This window comes from Rhinatrema bivittatum, chromosome 1 (genome assembly GCF_901001135.1).
Source record: "Rhinatrema bivittatum chromosome 1, aRhiBiv1.1, whole genome shotgun sequence".
Classification (NCBI taxonomy): domain Eukaryota; kingdom Metazoa; phylum Chordata; class Amphibia; order Gymnophiona; family Rhinatrematidae; genus Rhinatrema; species Rhinatrema bivittatum.
In genome coordinates, this window is record NC_042615.1 from 690832961 (window position 1) to 690850509 (window position 17549).

General features: G+C 43.2%; 1 protein-coding gene across 3 annotated transcripts in view; it reads left to right on the forward strand.

The window, feature by feature from the left end:
• The window catches only part of ANKDD1B (ankyrin repeat and death domain containing 1B), a 90585-nt gene that overhangs the window by 38794 nt on the left and 34242 nt on the right, over window positions 1-17549 (forward strand). For 2 of the 3 annotated variants that reach the window (XM_029575194.1, XM_029575183.1), the window contains 4 exons: window positions 2992-3090; window positions 6219-6314; window positions 11860-11958; window positions 12499-12597. In XM_029575194.1, the coding sequence (XP_029431054.1) occupies window positions 2992-3090; window positions 6219-6314; window positions 11860-11958; window positions 12499-12597 (393 nt within the window). The remainder of the gene's footprint in view (window positions 1-2991; window positions 3091-6218; window positions 6315-11859; window positions 11959-12498; window positions 12598-17549) is intronic. The other variant, XM_029575186.1, reaches the window with a different exon arrangement.

Below are 17549 nucleotides of genomic sequence, written 5' to 3' on the forward strand. Positions count from 1 at the left end.
GCAAACATGCAAACATGTCCAATATAGGAGCAAGGAAGCCAGAATCAATAGAATGGGTAAAAAGAAATAGTCAAACCAGAGTCCTTCCATGCACTGGGCAATGAGAGAAAAAAGAAGAGTCCAGATGGTGTTCAAAACCAGTAATTTATTTTAACTTAAACAGAAGTATCCAGGCCAAAATCACAAAAATAAAAAAAGATCGGGATTTAAATCTCCCTTCCCCCCCGCGCCGCCAGCAGTATACCTTCACAAAACATTACAGAATTGACAGCTAACCATTGGTAGATGTAGCATTTGGAAGAATAGTTTTGCAATCCATAATAAGAACACCCAAATAAGTTTCTTTTTTGGTAAGTTGCTATGCTCCTGACTGGGTGAGATGCTCAGAGCTGGTGCTTCCATTAGGCAAAGTAGGCAGTTGCCTAGAGTGCCCATATTTTGGGGGTGCCAAAATCCCAGAGCCAGAACCACCAAAGAAAGGAATTCTGTGCTGGAGCCACTGCTGCTGGCAGGAGGGAGTGCGGTGCTGGAAGTAAGCTGGGGGAGGGGGGTGAATGACCAAAGGCTCACCTAGGACATAAATCCATAATATATCGGGCTTGGTAGTGTGTCCGTCAGTGCTCGCGCATGTTCCGCAGCCCGCCGATAGAGGGCACAGGCAGCTCCCTGGCCACCTTGGAGACTCAAACACGCCAGAGGTACGAAGGACAGCGGCCATCGCGGGACAGGCAGAATATAAGCAGAGGAGACCCTGGCATGCCACGAACGGAGCGCGTCCCGCGGCACACGCTCTGTTCGCGGCGAGGATGAAGGCCCGGTGCGCCATTCGCGGCGAAAAGGGAAGACCCCCCATGTGCCGTGATCAGCGCGCCCAGGCCTTCATCTTCGCCGCGAACGGAGCGTGTGCCGCGGGACACGCTCCGTTCGCGGCATGCCAGGGTCCCCGCTGCTATATTCTGCGTAGAACGGGTACAATTGTTGCTAGTATTCTTGAACCGGCCCTGGAGATGCTATACAACAGAAATTTTTATTAACTGACAATTCCTTTTCTATTAGTCCTACAGCAGTGTGGACATTGGAATTGATATGTGTGGAAAAATGTATGGCTATGTGCGTTTGCATTAATTTGTCTGTTATACCTTTTCCTGTATTGCTGAGGAATTGATCAAACTAGAGGGAAGTTGGAAGAGCAGTGAGGGTCTTCACTGGATAGAATTACAAGGATTGAAAGTCTCATTTTAATTCTGAATCTGCTAGGTGGCACTATAACCCTATATTCTAAACTGATGTGGGACTAACAGAATAGGAATTGGCAGATAATAAAAAATCTTCTCTTTAAACAATTCTGTGGTGAAAGCGCTATATTTCATTTCAATTTCCATTTATATGTTGGCCTTCTCCAAAAAACGATCCAGGATGTCTTACAACATAGCAATCAAATACAACAGCATATACATCAAATAACAAGAGCATCAAACAATAGTATATATGTCAAATAGTGAAGCCTCAAAAACAATAGATTAATGTGAATTACAATATATGTGACTTCTGAGCCTCATATTTGATATAGTTGATTCTAAGCCAGTATCAGAATTGAAATGATAGTTTGTAATAAATCATATGGCTGCATTTCTGTGAAAATAATGTTGTGTTAAATATGGCATAGGAGTATAAGGAGAAGCATGCAAGACAACTTAGCTGAGGTTGTGAGCTACCAGCAATCAATACTTTAGGTGAAATCAGCTCTTTGTGTGTTTGTCAGTGGTTAAGGGGGTAAAGGTGAGCTGAACTAGGACTATGATCGACTCTGTAAGGATGCTGCAGGACACTGTCACGAGAACTGAACGTTTGAGGACTGTCTCCTGCAGAGTTTCCCTAAAATGTCTTTGCTTTAGGCCTAGAATATAATTGCACCTTGCCTCCTCACACTGGGTGTCTTGATCTTCACCATAATGATACTCAGCTTCATGGAAGAGACAGTCCTAAAGACTGGTACAAAATACATTCCATGAGACTGGAGCCTAAAAAGTAAGCAAATACAAATAATGCAGGAAAAAAAAAGAAAAGAAAAGATGTAACAAAATGGAAATGTGGAAATTGAAAAACACGTGGTGAAATCAAAATAGTGACTTTGCATTTTTAGAACTAGTTACCCGACTAGAATTTAGCTGGATAAGGGCTAAATATAGCCAGGTAAGCCTTTTAGACGGATAACTATTACGGTTTCAGTCTAAATGGCTTTTGAATATCAACCTCACAGTGTCTGTATTTTGGCAGAAGCCCTGGAGATGACAGGGTAGGAAGCAAAGAGAGAAGAGGTGAATTTGAAAGAGGAGCACTAATAGAACCTCAGTTCCTGTACAAAATAAATGCCCACGTGTTGGGAGAGATTTAGACTGTAGCCTATTTCTCTCATGCTACAAAAATACATTTGAACTGGTTGGGCTGATACTTGGCTCACTTCTTCGGATTTACTACTTTGCATCATTGCACGTCTCCAGAGTGCACAGAATTGATGCCTCTGTGCGATTATTTGTGGGAAATTCTGCATGGAGGTATTTGTCAGGCTACCAAAGGGTGACACATTTCTGCAGGTTTTAATCTAAATTTAAGATGGCTACTTATGCCCAGTTTTCTCTGTCCTCTGTGCACATTTTCATTTTCTCTCCTTTCTGATTGGGTTGAAATTTCATATCACAAAAATCAGCAAAAACATACCTTTTGTTTAGAGATTAAGATATATTGATTTAGGATGTAGTCTCCTAATGTCGATTCAGGGATCTAACACCTTTTAGTTGATTTAGACTAAAACTATGAAGTGTTTTGATTAAATGCCTCTAAGATCCAAGGTTCGCCAGGGGAATAAACACAGTGGACTTCTCGAGCTTTTTTACATTCCACATTTCTTTGCTGCTGTGGGTAATTTTGAGAATTGGAGTAAGAAACTTTGAATTAATATGCAGAAATGTTCCTATTTCTTTCTGACTTTAGAATGGAGAAACTCCATTTTATCTGGCTGCAGAAGGGGGACATGAAGATTGCGCTGTCTTGTTACTAGAAGCTGGAAGTGACATCAATAGTTTAAACAATGTAGGTGCATTGTGCTTCTTAAAAGCAGTTCTTTCCTATATTCTTATTTTATTTTTTTATTTTATGGAAGAAAAATGTCTTGCTATTCATTCTTATGATCGTAAAATCATGCTGTAAGAAGCTTTGGGGCAGATTTTAAAAGCCCTACACGTGTCGAGCCTATTTTGCACAGGCCCGGCGACACGCACACAAGCCCCAGGACGCGCATATGTTCCGGGGCTTGAAAAAGGGACGTGGAGGAGGTAGTCCGAGGTGGGGTGGGGGCCTGGCCAGAGGCCTCCGTAGGGCTTCTAGGCCAGGGGATCGCAGTCCAGCACTCGGCCGGCGTGCGCAACCTGCGCCTGCCCAGAGGCAGGCGCAACTTGCAAAACAAAGGTATTGGGGGGGGGGTTTAGGTAGGGCTGGGGGGCGGGTTAGGTAGGGGAAGGGAGGGGAAGGTGGGGGGGTGGAAGGAGAGTTCCCTCCAAGGTCACTCCGATTTCGCAGCGGCCTCGGAGGTTACAGGGAAAGCCATCGGAGCTCCCCTAGGGCTCGGTGTGTGCAAGCTACACAAGTGTGCACCCCCTTGCGCACACCGACCCTGGATTTTATAACATGCACGCGGCTGCGCGCACATGTTATAAAATAGGGCGTAGATTTGTGCATGCCGGGTTGCGTGCACAAATCTACGCCCGCGCATAGGTATTAAAATCTGCCCCTTTATGTTTTTGTATTTTTAGCCCAGCAGTTTTTTACTTGCTCCTTTTTGGTCTTCCAGCAGAACTGTAACTGGCGTCTATTGGGCTATGCCACCAGGAGCCTTTGTTTACAACTAAGCAGGGTTTTGCCCCCTATTTTCATAGCTCTACACCTAGCCTAGTCATCACAGTGATAAATTCCAGGACACAATGCATGTGCATCCTGAGACTGGCCAGCAGGTGTCGCCATTAAGCAATGACTGAGTGTGTGAATGCTGCCAATTTAATGGATTGCTCACAAAATACATTGCAAAACACCATATATAGTAGCAGGAATTTCTAAGTTAAAAATAATTATTATTTTGAAATTTGATCAATCAGTTTCATAGTAGAGAAGGGGGGCTTAGAATATATTTATTTAAAAGTATTTCTATCCCCCTATCTATAATCCTAGGCAGGTTACACCAGGAACATGCATAAATAGTAGACAGAGCCGTGGTTGAATGCAACATTGAGCATCATGACGCAGTCCTAAGCAGTTTATCTTTCTTAGCATTAACCTGGTCCCTGCAGACTCAGCATCGCACTGGCACAAGTGGATGTAGTTACTTTAATGACAGGGTTCAGTAATGTGCTGGAGGGGCTTCCTGGACTACTTGTGAGCTCCTTGTGAAATTATTGTGTGAAAAGTGTCTCACTGACATGAGAACAGCTGGTGAAAGCCTCTTGATATGAAATTGGTAGCACCTGACTGCCGGGGTTTGGTTACATTTTATAGGAAGTTAAATTCAGGGAGGTCAATGTTCAGTGGCATAGCTGGGCCGCTGAATATATTGTGAAACTTAGCCAGATAAGTTATATCCGGCCAAGTTACTTAAATGGCCAGCTTTGAATATTGACCTCCCTGTGTCTAAATTTTGGAAAGCAAAAACAATAAACAAAAGGGCTTTCAACTTTAATGATAAAAGAACATGGATTTGCTGGAGTATTCTGTATTATTGAGTGAGGGCGTCCCAAAAGTGCCCCCTACTAATTGCATCAGTGTCTGAGAAGTCTATGTATAATAAGAGGGTGGAATGGTTGTCAGACACTCCCCAATGGGAGCTTTCTTTAGGGTGTGCTGTTCTGGAAACCTGTGGAGACCATGTTAGCTCCCTGTTTTCATTAATATTGTTTTAGAGGGATTTGAGTCAACTGGTCATCTTCCGACTTCTTCTGGTTTTCCATCCTAATCGGAACCTACCTCAAAACTCTGCTCTCTGCTGTTTATAGCTGAGGGGGTTTGAAGTTTAAGCTGCTATGGATGTTTGTGTACCTACTGTGTTCTTCCTCTCCCCCAATAACTCTGTTGCTGTCTTTCTCAACTAATGAGAAATCTTCCAGCTCGAGCTCCCTACAACACAAATATGTTAGCCAGATAAGGCTAAAAGCTGACATTTATCCAGTTAACTTGGCCAGATAACAGGCTCTGCCCCAGATTGCCCCTTGCCCCGCCCCCGAGCTAGCAAGATAACCTTTTAGCCAGATAACACATTATTCAGCTATCTGAAGACTGGGCATCATAGTGGGATTTTCAGATCCTACTGTTTGTCCGGCTAAGTCTGAACTTAGCCGGACAAACAGCGCTGATATCGGCTTCTTTAGTTTTTTTACATTAACCATTTTCTTTTTTTAATTATTATTTTAGAGTTTGGCTTAATGGCTCAGTAATGCTTGAGAGATGAGGGCGATGCCCAAGCCCTGCTTTTGTTTCTTGGGCTGTCTAGGGATTCCACAAAGGCAGTATTCACAGCCCTTGGGGGAAGGGAGTCCCATCTCTTGCACAACAGTGACACCCAGTGACCAAATTCCGGGTGCATGCACACTAGGTTCTGGCGTGAGCCCTTGGTCTGTGGCCCCAGAGCTGGACTGTCATTGTGATGGAGGCACTAGATGAGAAAGTGTAAAAAAAGGGGTGGGTGGGAACTCTTGGGTAATTGTGAATGAAGGCTCATGACAACAAAACCTCTTTAGAGGCTGAATCTAATTGAATTGGAAGCTAAACAAAGCGAGAAGAAACTGCCAGGCCAAAAAAATTTTTTTTTCCCTCTAAACTCAGAATGATGTATGGCTATGTACCATATTATCACAATGCTCTATCCCTGCCTTTTAAGGCCTCATTCAACATGACTACTTCCAATTTCGTGCCCATGAGAAAAACAAACCTTTTATCAAATAGACCTGCTTAAGATGGCAAACTCTTTGGCTGGCTGATTTGAAATGTCGTTTTAATGATTGGAGTAGATAGAATTTCATCCACCTGTACCCATCGCTTCAGTTTACAGGCATGCAATTTGAATAAGAGATGTAAAAATGCCGTAGTTAATCTTTAATAATCCTTGCCTGCTGCTGCCCGGAATACTCTGAATCCTTCTCAGTGCTAAGAGGACTCTTCTTGATCTTTCTTTCTAGGACAGTAGCGGTGCTTTGCATGCAGCAGCGCAGAATGGCCACGTTTCCACTGTCAAATTTCTGATCGGGCAAAATATTGAACTTGCTGTTCCTAGTGTACGTATCCTAGGATCTGCCTTTGCTCTAAAAATTGCTTTTTACTGACAATTTTCACTCGCCTTTACTACTTCTTTAAAGCTAACAGGGTATGGCTTTTGCGCAGCTGTTTGAATGTAAAACAAAGTCTGATTTAAGGCTCTCCAGGAGCATTATTTGTATGAAGGCTCTTGCCTTTTGGAAGACTGCAAAGTGGTCAGTGGCCTTGGAAAACAGGTAAAAATTGGAATAGATACTGCTTTACAGGAATGCACATCACAGGACAGGTAACTTTCCAGCAGCCTACATACAGTGTCCCCGGGACTCACACTGACATGCATGCACAAAGTTGCGCCTGCTTGTGCACGTATGTCAGCATGTGCACAGGAGACACCCATAAATCTTCAAAGCAGACTTATGCACATGCTTCCATTTCGAAAATTGCAAATAGTGTAGCTTAGCGCCTGTAGATTCGTGCCCACACTTTTGACAGTCGAAAGTATGCTCACGAATGTCTGTAAAAGGCTACGCATAATTGAGTTGCGCGCGTGCTTTTACACGCGCTGGCCTCGGTTGAATTTCAAAAGGTGATTTTTGTGAACAAATCGGGTTTTATGGATGGAAATCCTTTTGAAAATCAACTTCCTAAAAGGGCAATTTTCAAAATCCATTTACCCAGGTAAATAGGTTTCTGAAAATTGCTCTCCTTGTACTCAGTTAAAAGTATGAGAGGGAATCAGCATTCCTACTTTTACCCCTGGACTATGGCTTTTTGAGCAGCTGTTTGAACATAAAACAAAGTCTGATTTAAGGCCTCATTTTCTAAAGTATCGCAGGCCTGCGATACTTTAGAAAACTGCACTAATGGGGGGCGGGGGTCGAAGCAGGGGGGCGGGGCGGTCCTGCGCTAGCTGGCAGCGATCGCACCGCCACGGTGCGATCGCTGCCGGTTTTGCACCCAATAGCGCCACCATAGAAGGTGTAGCTATTGGGCGCGAAGTAGGATGCGAAAAGGCCCTTACCTTTCTGTCGTCTGCGGCGTCTTCATGGAGTCAGCCCCGGTGACGCCCCGACTCTTCCTCTTCCGGGGCCAATTCCGCTCCGATTTAGGTAGCGCAGGCGTGCGCTACCTTCGCCGGCTATTGCAGGCCCTTAAAGCTCTCCACATAGCAACCATAATTTTTTCCCAAAAAGAAATGGGACATTTTAACAATTTCCAGTTTCATTTTTAAAATGAAACCAAAAATTTACAAAATTTTGTTAATTTACATTTTTTTGTTTAAAAAAGAAAAAAAAAAAAAAGGCTGCTACTGCTGGAAAACTTAAAAAAAAAATCTTCTCTGGCTCTCTCCTCCCCAGTCCTACTAGACTCTCTTAACTGCTTGAAATGTTTTTCACAAAATAGGTGCAAACTTGTCTTGCCAGTAAGGAAATTGCACATAGCAAGACTGAAACCAGCACTATTGTTCTTTTCTTAGTTACAAGACAATTGCACCAGTCTATGCCAGGCTCAGGCCAGCACTATTTTATATGGCAGAAATGAACCAAGTTACTGACCTCAGTCTCCCAGTTGCTATTTGTAAGTGACTCACTGGTGGGGCAGGAGTGACCAGGGATTGTGCCTAACCCGTGAAAAAAATTGCAAGCAATGGAGAGGATAAGAGATCTAGTGATTATTTAAAAAACAAACAAAAAAAGAAATTACAGCAGTGGCTTGGATCTGATGTTTTGGGGTTTTTTTTGGTGGGTTTTGTTTTTGTTTCTTTTATTTTTAATTTAATTTTTTTTAATTGTAAATGTAGAAAAAGAAAACAAAAACAAATGAAGCAAAAAAACAAATGTCTGTGCACACCCTTGACATTCTCTGTGCTCACAAGGGAAATGTATTTGCCACCTTAGCCATTAGACAGAATGCAGCAGATGAAATGTCTAGGAATTAAATACCACAGATTAGTTCCATCAAAGGTGTTAGTTATAGAATACAACAATTAGTACAAACAATGAAAAGCAAAAGAACAGTGTGCGATACAATTGTGTTAGTATAGGAACAACTCAGATGGTCCTACAGTCACAATGGCAGTTCGGGAAGTGGAAAAAAGGAATTAGGGCGGAGGCATAGAAGGATGACTAGGGAAGATAAATATTAAACTGAGCCAAAGAGCAACATATGAAATGATGTTATTGAAAAGGCAGCCCCTCCCAAATCACTCTTCAAAAATTGGAAGAAGGATTCATCTGAAGAAAATAGGATAAAGCATAAGCAATGACAAGTTAAGTGTAAAACATTGATAAGACAGGCGAAGAAAGAATTTGAAGTGAAGTTGGCCGTAGAGGCAAAAAGTCATAATAAAAGCTTTTTAAAATATAGCAAAGCAAGAAACCTGTGAGGGAGTCTGTTGGACCATTAGATGACCGAGGAGTTAAAGGGGCTCTTAGGGAAGATAAAGCCATTGCAGAAAGACTAAATGAATTCTTTGCTTCTATGTTTACTACTGAGGATTTTGGGGAGATACCAGTTTCGGAGATGGTTTTTAAGGGTGATGAGTCAGACGAACTGAACCAAATCACTGTGGGGTAGATTTTTAAAAACAGAGCGATCGCGTACTTTTGTTTGCGCAGTAGGCGCATAGCCGTGCGTATCCTCTAAAATCTGGATCGGCGTGTGCAAGGCTGCCGATTTTGGGCCGTGCGAGCCGTGCGAGCCGTTCCCTCCGAGGCCGCTCCGAAATCGGAGCGGCCTCGGAGGGAACTCTCTTTCGCCCTCCCCTCACCTTCCCCTCCCTTCCTCAACCTAACCCACCCCCGACACTATCTAAACCCCCCCTTACCTTTGTCCGTAGATTTACGCCTGCGAGAAGCAGACTGCTGGCGCGCCGTCCTCCGACTTGGGGACTGGTCCGGAGGCCTGGACCACACCCCCGGGCCGGCACCACGCCCCCGGTCCCGCCCCCAAAACGCCACGCCCCGCCACCCAAAAAGCAGCGTCATCGGGTCCCGCCCCCGACACGCCCCCTTCCAAAAACCCCGGGGCTCTGCGCGCGTCCCGGGGCTCTGCGCGCGCCGGCGGCCTATGGAAAATAGGCACGCCGGCGCGCAAGGCCCTGCTCGCATAAATCCGCCCGGATTTACGCGAGCAGGGCTTTTAAAATCCACCCCTGTGAATCTGGAAGATATAGTAGGCCAGATTGACAAACTAAAGAGTAGCATATCACCTGGACTGGATGGGTACTGAAGGAACTAAAAAATGAAATTTCTGATCTATTTGTTAAAATTCGTAACTTATCATTAAAATCATCCATTATACCTGAAGACTGGAGGGTGGCCAAAGTAACCCCAATATTTAAAAAGGGCTCCAGGGGTGATCCGAGAAACTATAGACCAGTAAGCCTGACTTCAGTGCCAGGAAAAATAGTGGAAACTATTCTAAAGATCAAAATCACAGAGCATATAGAAAGACATGGTTTAATGGAACACAGTCTACATGGATATACCCAAGGGAAGTCCTGCCTAACAAATCTGCTTCATTTTTTTTGAAGGGGTTAATAAACATGTGGATAAAGGTGAACCGGTAGATGTAGTGTACTTGGATTTCCAGAAGGTATTTGACAAAGTCAACCATGAGAGGCTTGTAAGAAAGCTAAAAAGTCATGGGTTAGGAGGCAATGTCCTTTTGTGGATTACAAACTGGCTAAAAGACAGGAAACAGAGAGTAGGATTAAATGGTCAATGTTCCCACTGGAAAAGGGTAAACAGTGGAGTGCTCAGGGATCTCTACTTGGACCAGTGCTTTTAAATATATTTATAAATGATCTGGAAAGGAATACGAAGAATGAGGTTATGAAAACTGCAGATGATACAAAATTATTCAGAGTTGTTAAATCACAAGCAGATTGTGATACATTACAGGAGGACCTTGCAAGACTGGAAGATTGGGCATCCAAATGGCAGATTAAATTTAATGTGGATAAGTGCAAGGTGTTGCATATAGGGAAAAATAACCCTTGCTGTAGTTACACGATGTTAGGTTCCATATTAGGAGCTACCACCCAGGAAAAAGATCTAGGCATCATAGTGGATAATACTTTGAAATCGTCGGCTCAGTGTACAGCAGTCAAAAAAGCAAACAGAATGTTAGGAATTATTAGGAAGGGAATGGTTAACAAAACGGAAAATGTCATAATGCCTCTGTATCGCTCCATGGTGAGACCACAAATTGAATACTGTGTACAATTCTGGTCGCCGCATCTCAAAAAAGATATAGTTGCGATGGAGAAGGTACAGAGAAGGGCAACCAAAATGATAAAGGGGATGGAACAACTCCCCTATGAGAAAAGGCTGAAGAGGTTAGGGCTGTTCAGCTTGGAGAAGAGACGGCTGAGGGGGGATATGATAGAGATCTTTAAAATCATAAGAGGTCTTGAATGAGCAGATGTGAATCAGTTATTTACACTTTCGGATAATAGAAGGACTAGGGGGCACTCCATGAAGTTAGCAAGTAGCACATTTAAGATTAATTGGAGAAAATTATTTTTCACTCAGTGCACAATTAAGTTCTGGAATTTGTTGCCAGAGGATGTGGTTAGTACAGTTATTGTAGCTGGGTTAAAAAAAGGTTTGGATAAGTTCATTAATGGTTATTAATAAAGTTGACTTAGAGAATGGCCTCTGCTATTACTGGCATTAGTAGCATGGGATCTTCTTGGTGTTTGGGTACCTCTGGTCTGGTTTGGCCTCTGTTAGAGAGAGAGAGTGAGAGAGAGAGAAAGAGAGAGACTCTCTTTATAGTGCCTTCATAGTAGTCAACAATTTATATCACTATAGGTTGCCCAGCTAATAACTCGAGGAGAGGTTTTGGTGGTAGTTCAGGGTTTTGGGGTCAGTTTGACATGCAGAGTGAGACGTACGAACAGCATAGTACAAAGAGAGGAAAGTGTTTCCTCACTCCAAATGACATCAAATCATCACCAAAGTTTACTGTGCTGTTCGTACGTCTCACTCTGCATGTCAAACTGGCCTCAAAACCCTAAACAACCACTAACACCTCACCTCGAGTTATTAGCTGTTATTAGTTTTTAGTTATTAGCTATTTATAGTGATACAAATAGTTGAATACTGTGAAGCGTCCCCAGAGTCTCTCTCTCTCCCCCCCAAGGCCGAAATGCTATTTACTATTTTATTGCCAAAAATTTGTATTCGCATCATGCGGTACTGTGATTATCGCATGCATTATGGCGTTAACACATGCATTATGCTGTTATCGTGGGCATTAACGCCATAACGCATTTTGATGAATGACCCCGATAGCTAGCTAACTCCTCCTAGTTATGCTCCAGAACACCCCTAACTTAACCTCTTAAATTATTAGGTGGCTAGAATTTAACTGGATATGTGCCCAAATGTTCATTTAGCTGGCTAACTTCTGAGTTGGCTAGCTAAATGCTTTTGAATATTGACCTCATGATGTATATGATGTCATGATTACATATTCTGTTTAATAGATTACATATTCTATTTAATGAAACCCTTAAGAAATAACATAATAGATTTTAATTATCCATGCTGACAGCAGAAGGAGTCTCCTCTTCACCTCGCCATCAGAAATCATCACATGGACGTTGTGGATATGCTGTTAGAAGCTCAATATGATATTAATACCTTAAATCGGGTAAGCAAGAGAAACCTTTCTGTAAAGATAAATGGTAGCATTTGCTTCTGATATATAATGCAAAGAACAGATCTTTGAAGACACGGTCTCTTGAATAGATGCTCTCTTTTAAAGCTGTAGGTTTTTTGTTTTTTAGATTGATTTAAACATCTCTTTTTTGTGTGTTATTTTAAATTATAAAAGATGAAAAATGCCCACTGATAAAACTTTTATGTATGCACAGCAGTCTATTCCACTGTCACTGTTTTTGTTTCTAATTTCTGTATTTTTACTCTCTTTGTGTGTTGGAAGTATGACAGCATCCCCCTAAAGGTGGGCGATGTAGTAATCCACTTGGTTATTTTAGCAGCCTGTTCTGGAGCAAGTCTCTCGCTTCCTGCTAGCATTTGCTGTATCTGTACGTCAGAATGGATAAATCAAAACATACTCAAATTAAACCTTCATTTGTCCCCCAGGGCTTATTCTTTGCATTCATTTTACGCTTGATCATTTGATTTATTTTTAAAGGACAGTCACTTTATCTTTCTGTATTTATTCCAGAGGCAGCAAACGGCTCTGCACCTGGCAGCTGAGCTCAGAAATATAAACCTGGTGGAAAAGTTGCTGAAGGCAGGCTGTGATCAAAAAATTGTCGATAAGGTAAGTGTCTTTGTGGTATAATAAGTGCACTTATATAACACTTCTGTTCAAAGTACTGCACAGAGGGCCTGAACAATTATTATTACCACAACCCCAAGATTCCTGCAACATTTATGTGCTTTAACATCTCACTATGCAAAAATGTAATTTTATTGGAATCTTTCACATTGTTTAACAATATTGAAGCAATATGCAAATACAAAATTTATCATGGACAATTAAGTAAAGACATAAGTTACAAATTTAACTATGAAATGTCATTTTTGTTATGACTTGGATTGCAGTGCAACCAACCTTTTTTATATTTTCGTAAAAATGTCCTTGTCATCTTTCCAGATATATGAGCTTATGTGTACTGAATCTGCACTCAGGATCAGCAGAGTTTATGCTGTTAATTATAATTAATGCCATTTCTGAAAGCTATGGGACACAGTAACTGCAGACTTCCAAAATACATTTGGGGTGTATTTTCAAAGGGTTACGCGCATAAAACCCACTCCTGCGCACGCCCTGGGACGTGCGTATGTCCCAGGCCTTGAAAAAGGGGGTGGGGCGTGGGCGGGGTGGGGCAGGGCTGGAGCCTCCAGGCACAGAGGCCATTTGCTGCTGTGCCCGGGATCGTGGACCGGCTGTTGCCGGCACGTGCAACCTATGCCTGCCTGGAGGCAGGCGCAACTTTGCGAACAAAGATAGGGCTGGGAGGCGGGTTAGGGAGGGGAAGGTGGGCAGGGGGGCGGAAGGAAAGTTCCCTCCGAGGCCGCTCCGATTTCGGAGCGGCCCCGGAGGAAACAGGGAAAGCCATCGGGGCTCCCCTAGGGCTTGGTGTACGCAAGGTACACAAGTGTGCACCCTCTTGTGCGCAACGACCCCGGATTTTATAACATGCAATCAGCTGCGCGCACAAATCTTCGCCCGCACGTAAGTTTTAAAATCCGGCCCACAGGTCTTTGTCAGCTAGTATATAGTTGGCTACATATGCAGGTGTGAGAATCTTTGTATAAAGATGAAATTCTTTAAAAAGACATCGCTTCATGCAGGAATTATATGAAAATCACCTTTGGTCTGACTTAAGATCTTTAAGGGATCAAACTTTGCTTGTTCTATCCATTCCTCCTGTTCCTTTCAGGACAGGAGCAGGGGAATATGGGAAGGGCTGGAGTAGACAGCAAAGTAGCCTACTCTTGCTCCATCCTCAGCCTCACCACACCCCTCTAATTTTCTGCATTCTTAGGCTGATCCAATAAGGACACGCTAAAAATGTGCGTCCATTCTTGGCGCCCGCTGTTTCAACGCACGCACAGCCACCTCTCCTGGGCACACAATCGAGTATTCTAATGAGACACAAACGACAACGGTGCTAAAAAGTGCACAGTGGTCAAAAAAGAGCGTCCATAACGCTACCCATTTTATTGTATCGGATGCCCATGCAGTATTGCTCGTGTGGCATGTGGACATGCTGAAGTTTTGTCAAAAAGACATACATCTGTCAGATGGAATATGGTAAATTTGCAATTTATTTGCAATTCATTCATTTTCAAATTTATCATTGCTCCCCAAAGTGACATCATGCTGTGCATCATAATCCTGCCTGGGAGGTATATAAATCACTGCTGGGAGTACGACTGTCCTTTTTATATTCAATTCTGATATATAGACTGATGTGAACTGGTGCCTGACATTTGTATTCAATATCAATATCGCAGGAATATCAAGATCAAGATTGGCATTGCTTCATTTTGAACAGGTAAGAGGGATTTATGTGAAGAGCTTGGGCATCCAAATCATGGATGTCCAGCAAAGAAGCAGGACATCCATGATTTGTACTCAGATGCCCTGCTCCTTTCTTGGACACTCATGACTTGGGCGACCAAGTACAGACCCGTAACAGATGGACAAATCATGAACATCCAGGAAAAAAGCAGGACATCCATGATTTGTACTCAGTCGTCATACTCCTTTCCTGGACACTCATGACTTGGGTGGCTGAGTACAGACCCGTAATGGTCCCACAAGTCCTATTCCTTTCCTGGACACCCAAAATGTGGCCACCCATTACGGGCCTGTAGTCGGTTGCCCAAGTCTTGCTCCTTCCTTAACTCATAAATTGTGGCCTGCTTCCCTCTCCTTTCATTAACTGCATTTTTTGGCATCTGTTCATGCTGTCCATGTACCTTGCTTCTTTGTTATCCTTAACTACCTGTATTGGTATCTCTGAATGCTAGCCATGTGACCTGCTTCTTTCTTCTTCCTTTACTTATTAGTGGAAAGTTATATTGACATCAGTCAGTGGACAGTTGATATTCCGACATGTTATCTTGAATTGAAAGGTATTGTTTATTAATGGCTGATTGTATGCGCTGTTTTTATTTGCATTCACAGTACCGACAGATTGTCATGGCTGGAAAACAAACCTTTTTTCAGGTGGTGAGAGGGGCTGGAGATCTGGAAGAGCTCGCAGGCCCTAGCAGTTGCCAAGCGCCCAAGAAGCGAACACATAATGCTTTATGGACAGAGACAAGGACCTACTGTGCCAGGCCATGTGCGAGAACTACAAACTTCTCTTTAGATCAAAGACTTCTGCTTCTATGAAGAAACAAATTTGGAAAAGGATCTGGATGTCAGCTCCTTGTCAGTAAAGCACAGGGATGTCAAGCAAATCCAGCACCGGTGGCATGACACTAGAAGGGAGATTAAAGAAAAGGCTGCCAAAATTGACATGTCAGCATGCAGGACTGGTAGGGGGGCCACCAAGTGATATGGTTTTGTCCCCCTTTGAAGAGCTAGTCCTGAGTACTGTGCACCCAGAGATTGTGGCTGGTGTGGCTGCATTGTATAGGGCCGACACAGGAGCAAGTGAAGGTATGAATTTTGAAAGCACCACCTTGTTTGCATTGCATGTTTTTCTTTAGGGCTCTTGCATGGGCAACAGTTGAAAACGATATAAAAACTTCAATTTGTGTTTCTCCATCTTTCTTCACATATCAGGAGTCAACAATAATGTGGTAGATGTGGAGGAAAGGACAGAATCCCTTCCCACACCGGAATTCATCTTTCCTTTTGTCAACTGAAGTATCCCCCCAGCCAACTAGTCCAGAATAACGATACCGAGGCCTCTATCACACTCAACCTGATAGAGGTTATATCTGAAACTCAGGGAGCTGAGACAACAGCAGCACCAGGCCTGGAAGAGGCGACAGTGGCCCGTGACCTGGAAGAGGCTTTGTTCAGCATTGATGGGCTGAGTGAACACTTCGTGTCTGAAATGCTATCATGATAGGAGCAAACCAAATCAATCAATTGATCATCAACGAAGATTCAAAATGTTCAATAGAATTGTCAAAAAAAAGTGAACCTCCTATAAACTATTCATAAATTTCACAGCACAATTTTTTTTTTTAATTACATAAAGTGAAAAGTGGTGGTTTCATATATTTTTATGGCAGGAACCATCCAGGTTATCCCATCCTTTTAATTTTATCATAAACCAACCCACCTTCCACCTCTTTTTTAAAATAAATTGTGTGAAATGCTGTGAAGTTTATAATTTGTTAAAGTGCACTTCTAACGTGACAAATTATTTTTAAAAATTTTTGAAACATGCCCTAAAGGCTTTTCTGTGTCTATATACAGAACGCCAGAACCAAAACTTAGTTGGATTAAGATGTAATGTTTGTCCGCTGCTTCATTGAACCTGACTTGGTGCAAGTTTCGAACTAAATCCTTCTTCAGGAGTGGGTATTTTTGTAACACACGTTGTTCTAGTTTGGATCACCAAACTTCTTCCACTTCGTTGCTACCACGATTTATTCGGGCAGTCAAGCCTCCTCACCGAACATACTCAATGGCGGTCATCATGATAGGAGCGGCACAACGAGTTAGTACACAAGAAAGTCAAGGAAATGCATAAAGAGAACAAAGAAGCAGTGGCTACTCTGTCCAGCTTGATGAGCAATCTGATCGGTACCATCCGAGATGTAGCCAGTGCTTTGCGTTCTCTGAAACACTCATGAGTATTAGCTCAATAAAAGCATTTGTTTTTTTGTATTTATGGGCGCTTGTTTTGACAAAGTTCCAGTCATCTGCCTAACCACTGTTATGGTTAATTGGCTCATTGTGGGGGTGGGGATCCCAGCCCTGAACTGTACACTAGGCTAGAGGGAATGGGTGGTGGGCACGGGAGCCCGTCTGGGGCTCCGTTTTTATTTTTTGGTCCATTATTTTGTCTTTATGACCTTTTACACGCTACACTAAACCATCCTACAAAACCACCTTTAATAAAAACTATTCTGGGGAATTAGTAACCAACATTTAACATGATTTTTAAACCATGCACATATAAGACACATCTGATCATATGGCACAACATCCACTTCCCCATCCTCAATCTCTTCTCTTCTATTCACTCACTCCCCTGCTCCTTGCATCATTACCATCTCCCTTCCCTCTTCCCCCAGCATTATTTGTCATGCCTATCCCCTGGTATCATCATCCTCTTCCCTCCCCTATCCCCACCACCACCACCGGCATCTGTAACATCACCTTCCCTCAACCAATATTGCATCCCTCTCTCTCGTCTCCTTTGTACATGGACAACCACCATCTTTTAACACAAATATTATTAGATCAAATAAATTCCAGCCAAAATATTTACAATGGAGGAGGGAGAGGGGACGGGGGATAAGGTCCGTCGGGGAGATGGTGGCTGGCTTGGTGGAGCCCAGGCCTTGGCCACCAGTGCTTGAACTGCTGCCATAGATCGCAGCAGCTCAACCATTTCCTGCTGGCCATGCTGCAGGTCTGCCAAGTTGGCCACCATCTGGATCACCAGGCCTTCCAGGGCATCGAGACCACAGGTCAACCAGACCTGGAGAGCCAGCACAGCATCCAAGTGTGCCTGGATGGAAGAGGGCCTGCTTTGCTCCTGTGGCCCTTTCCTGGAGGTTGCACCAGGC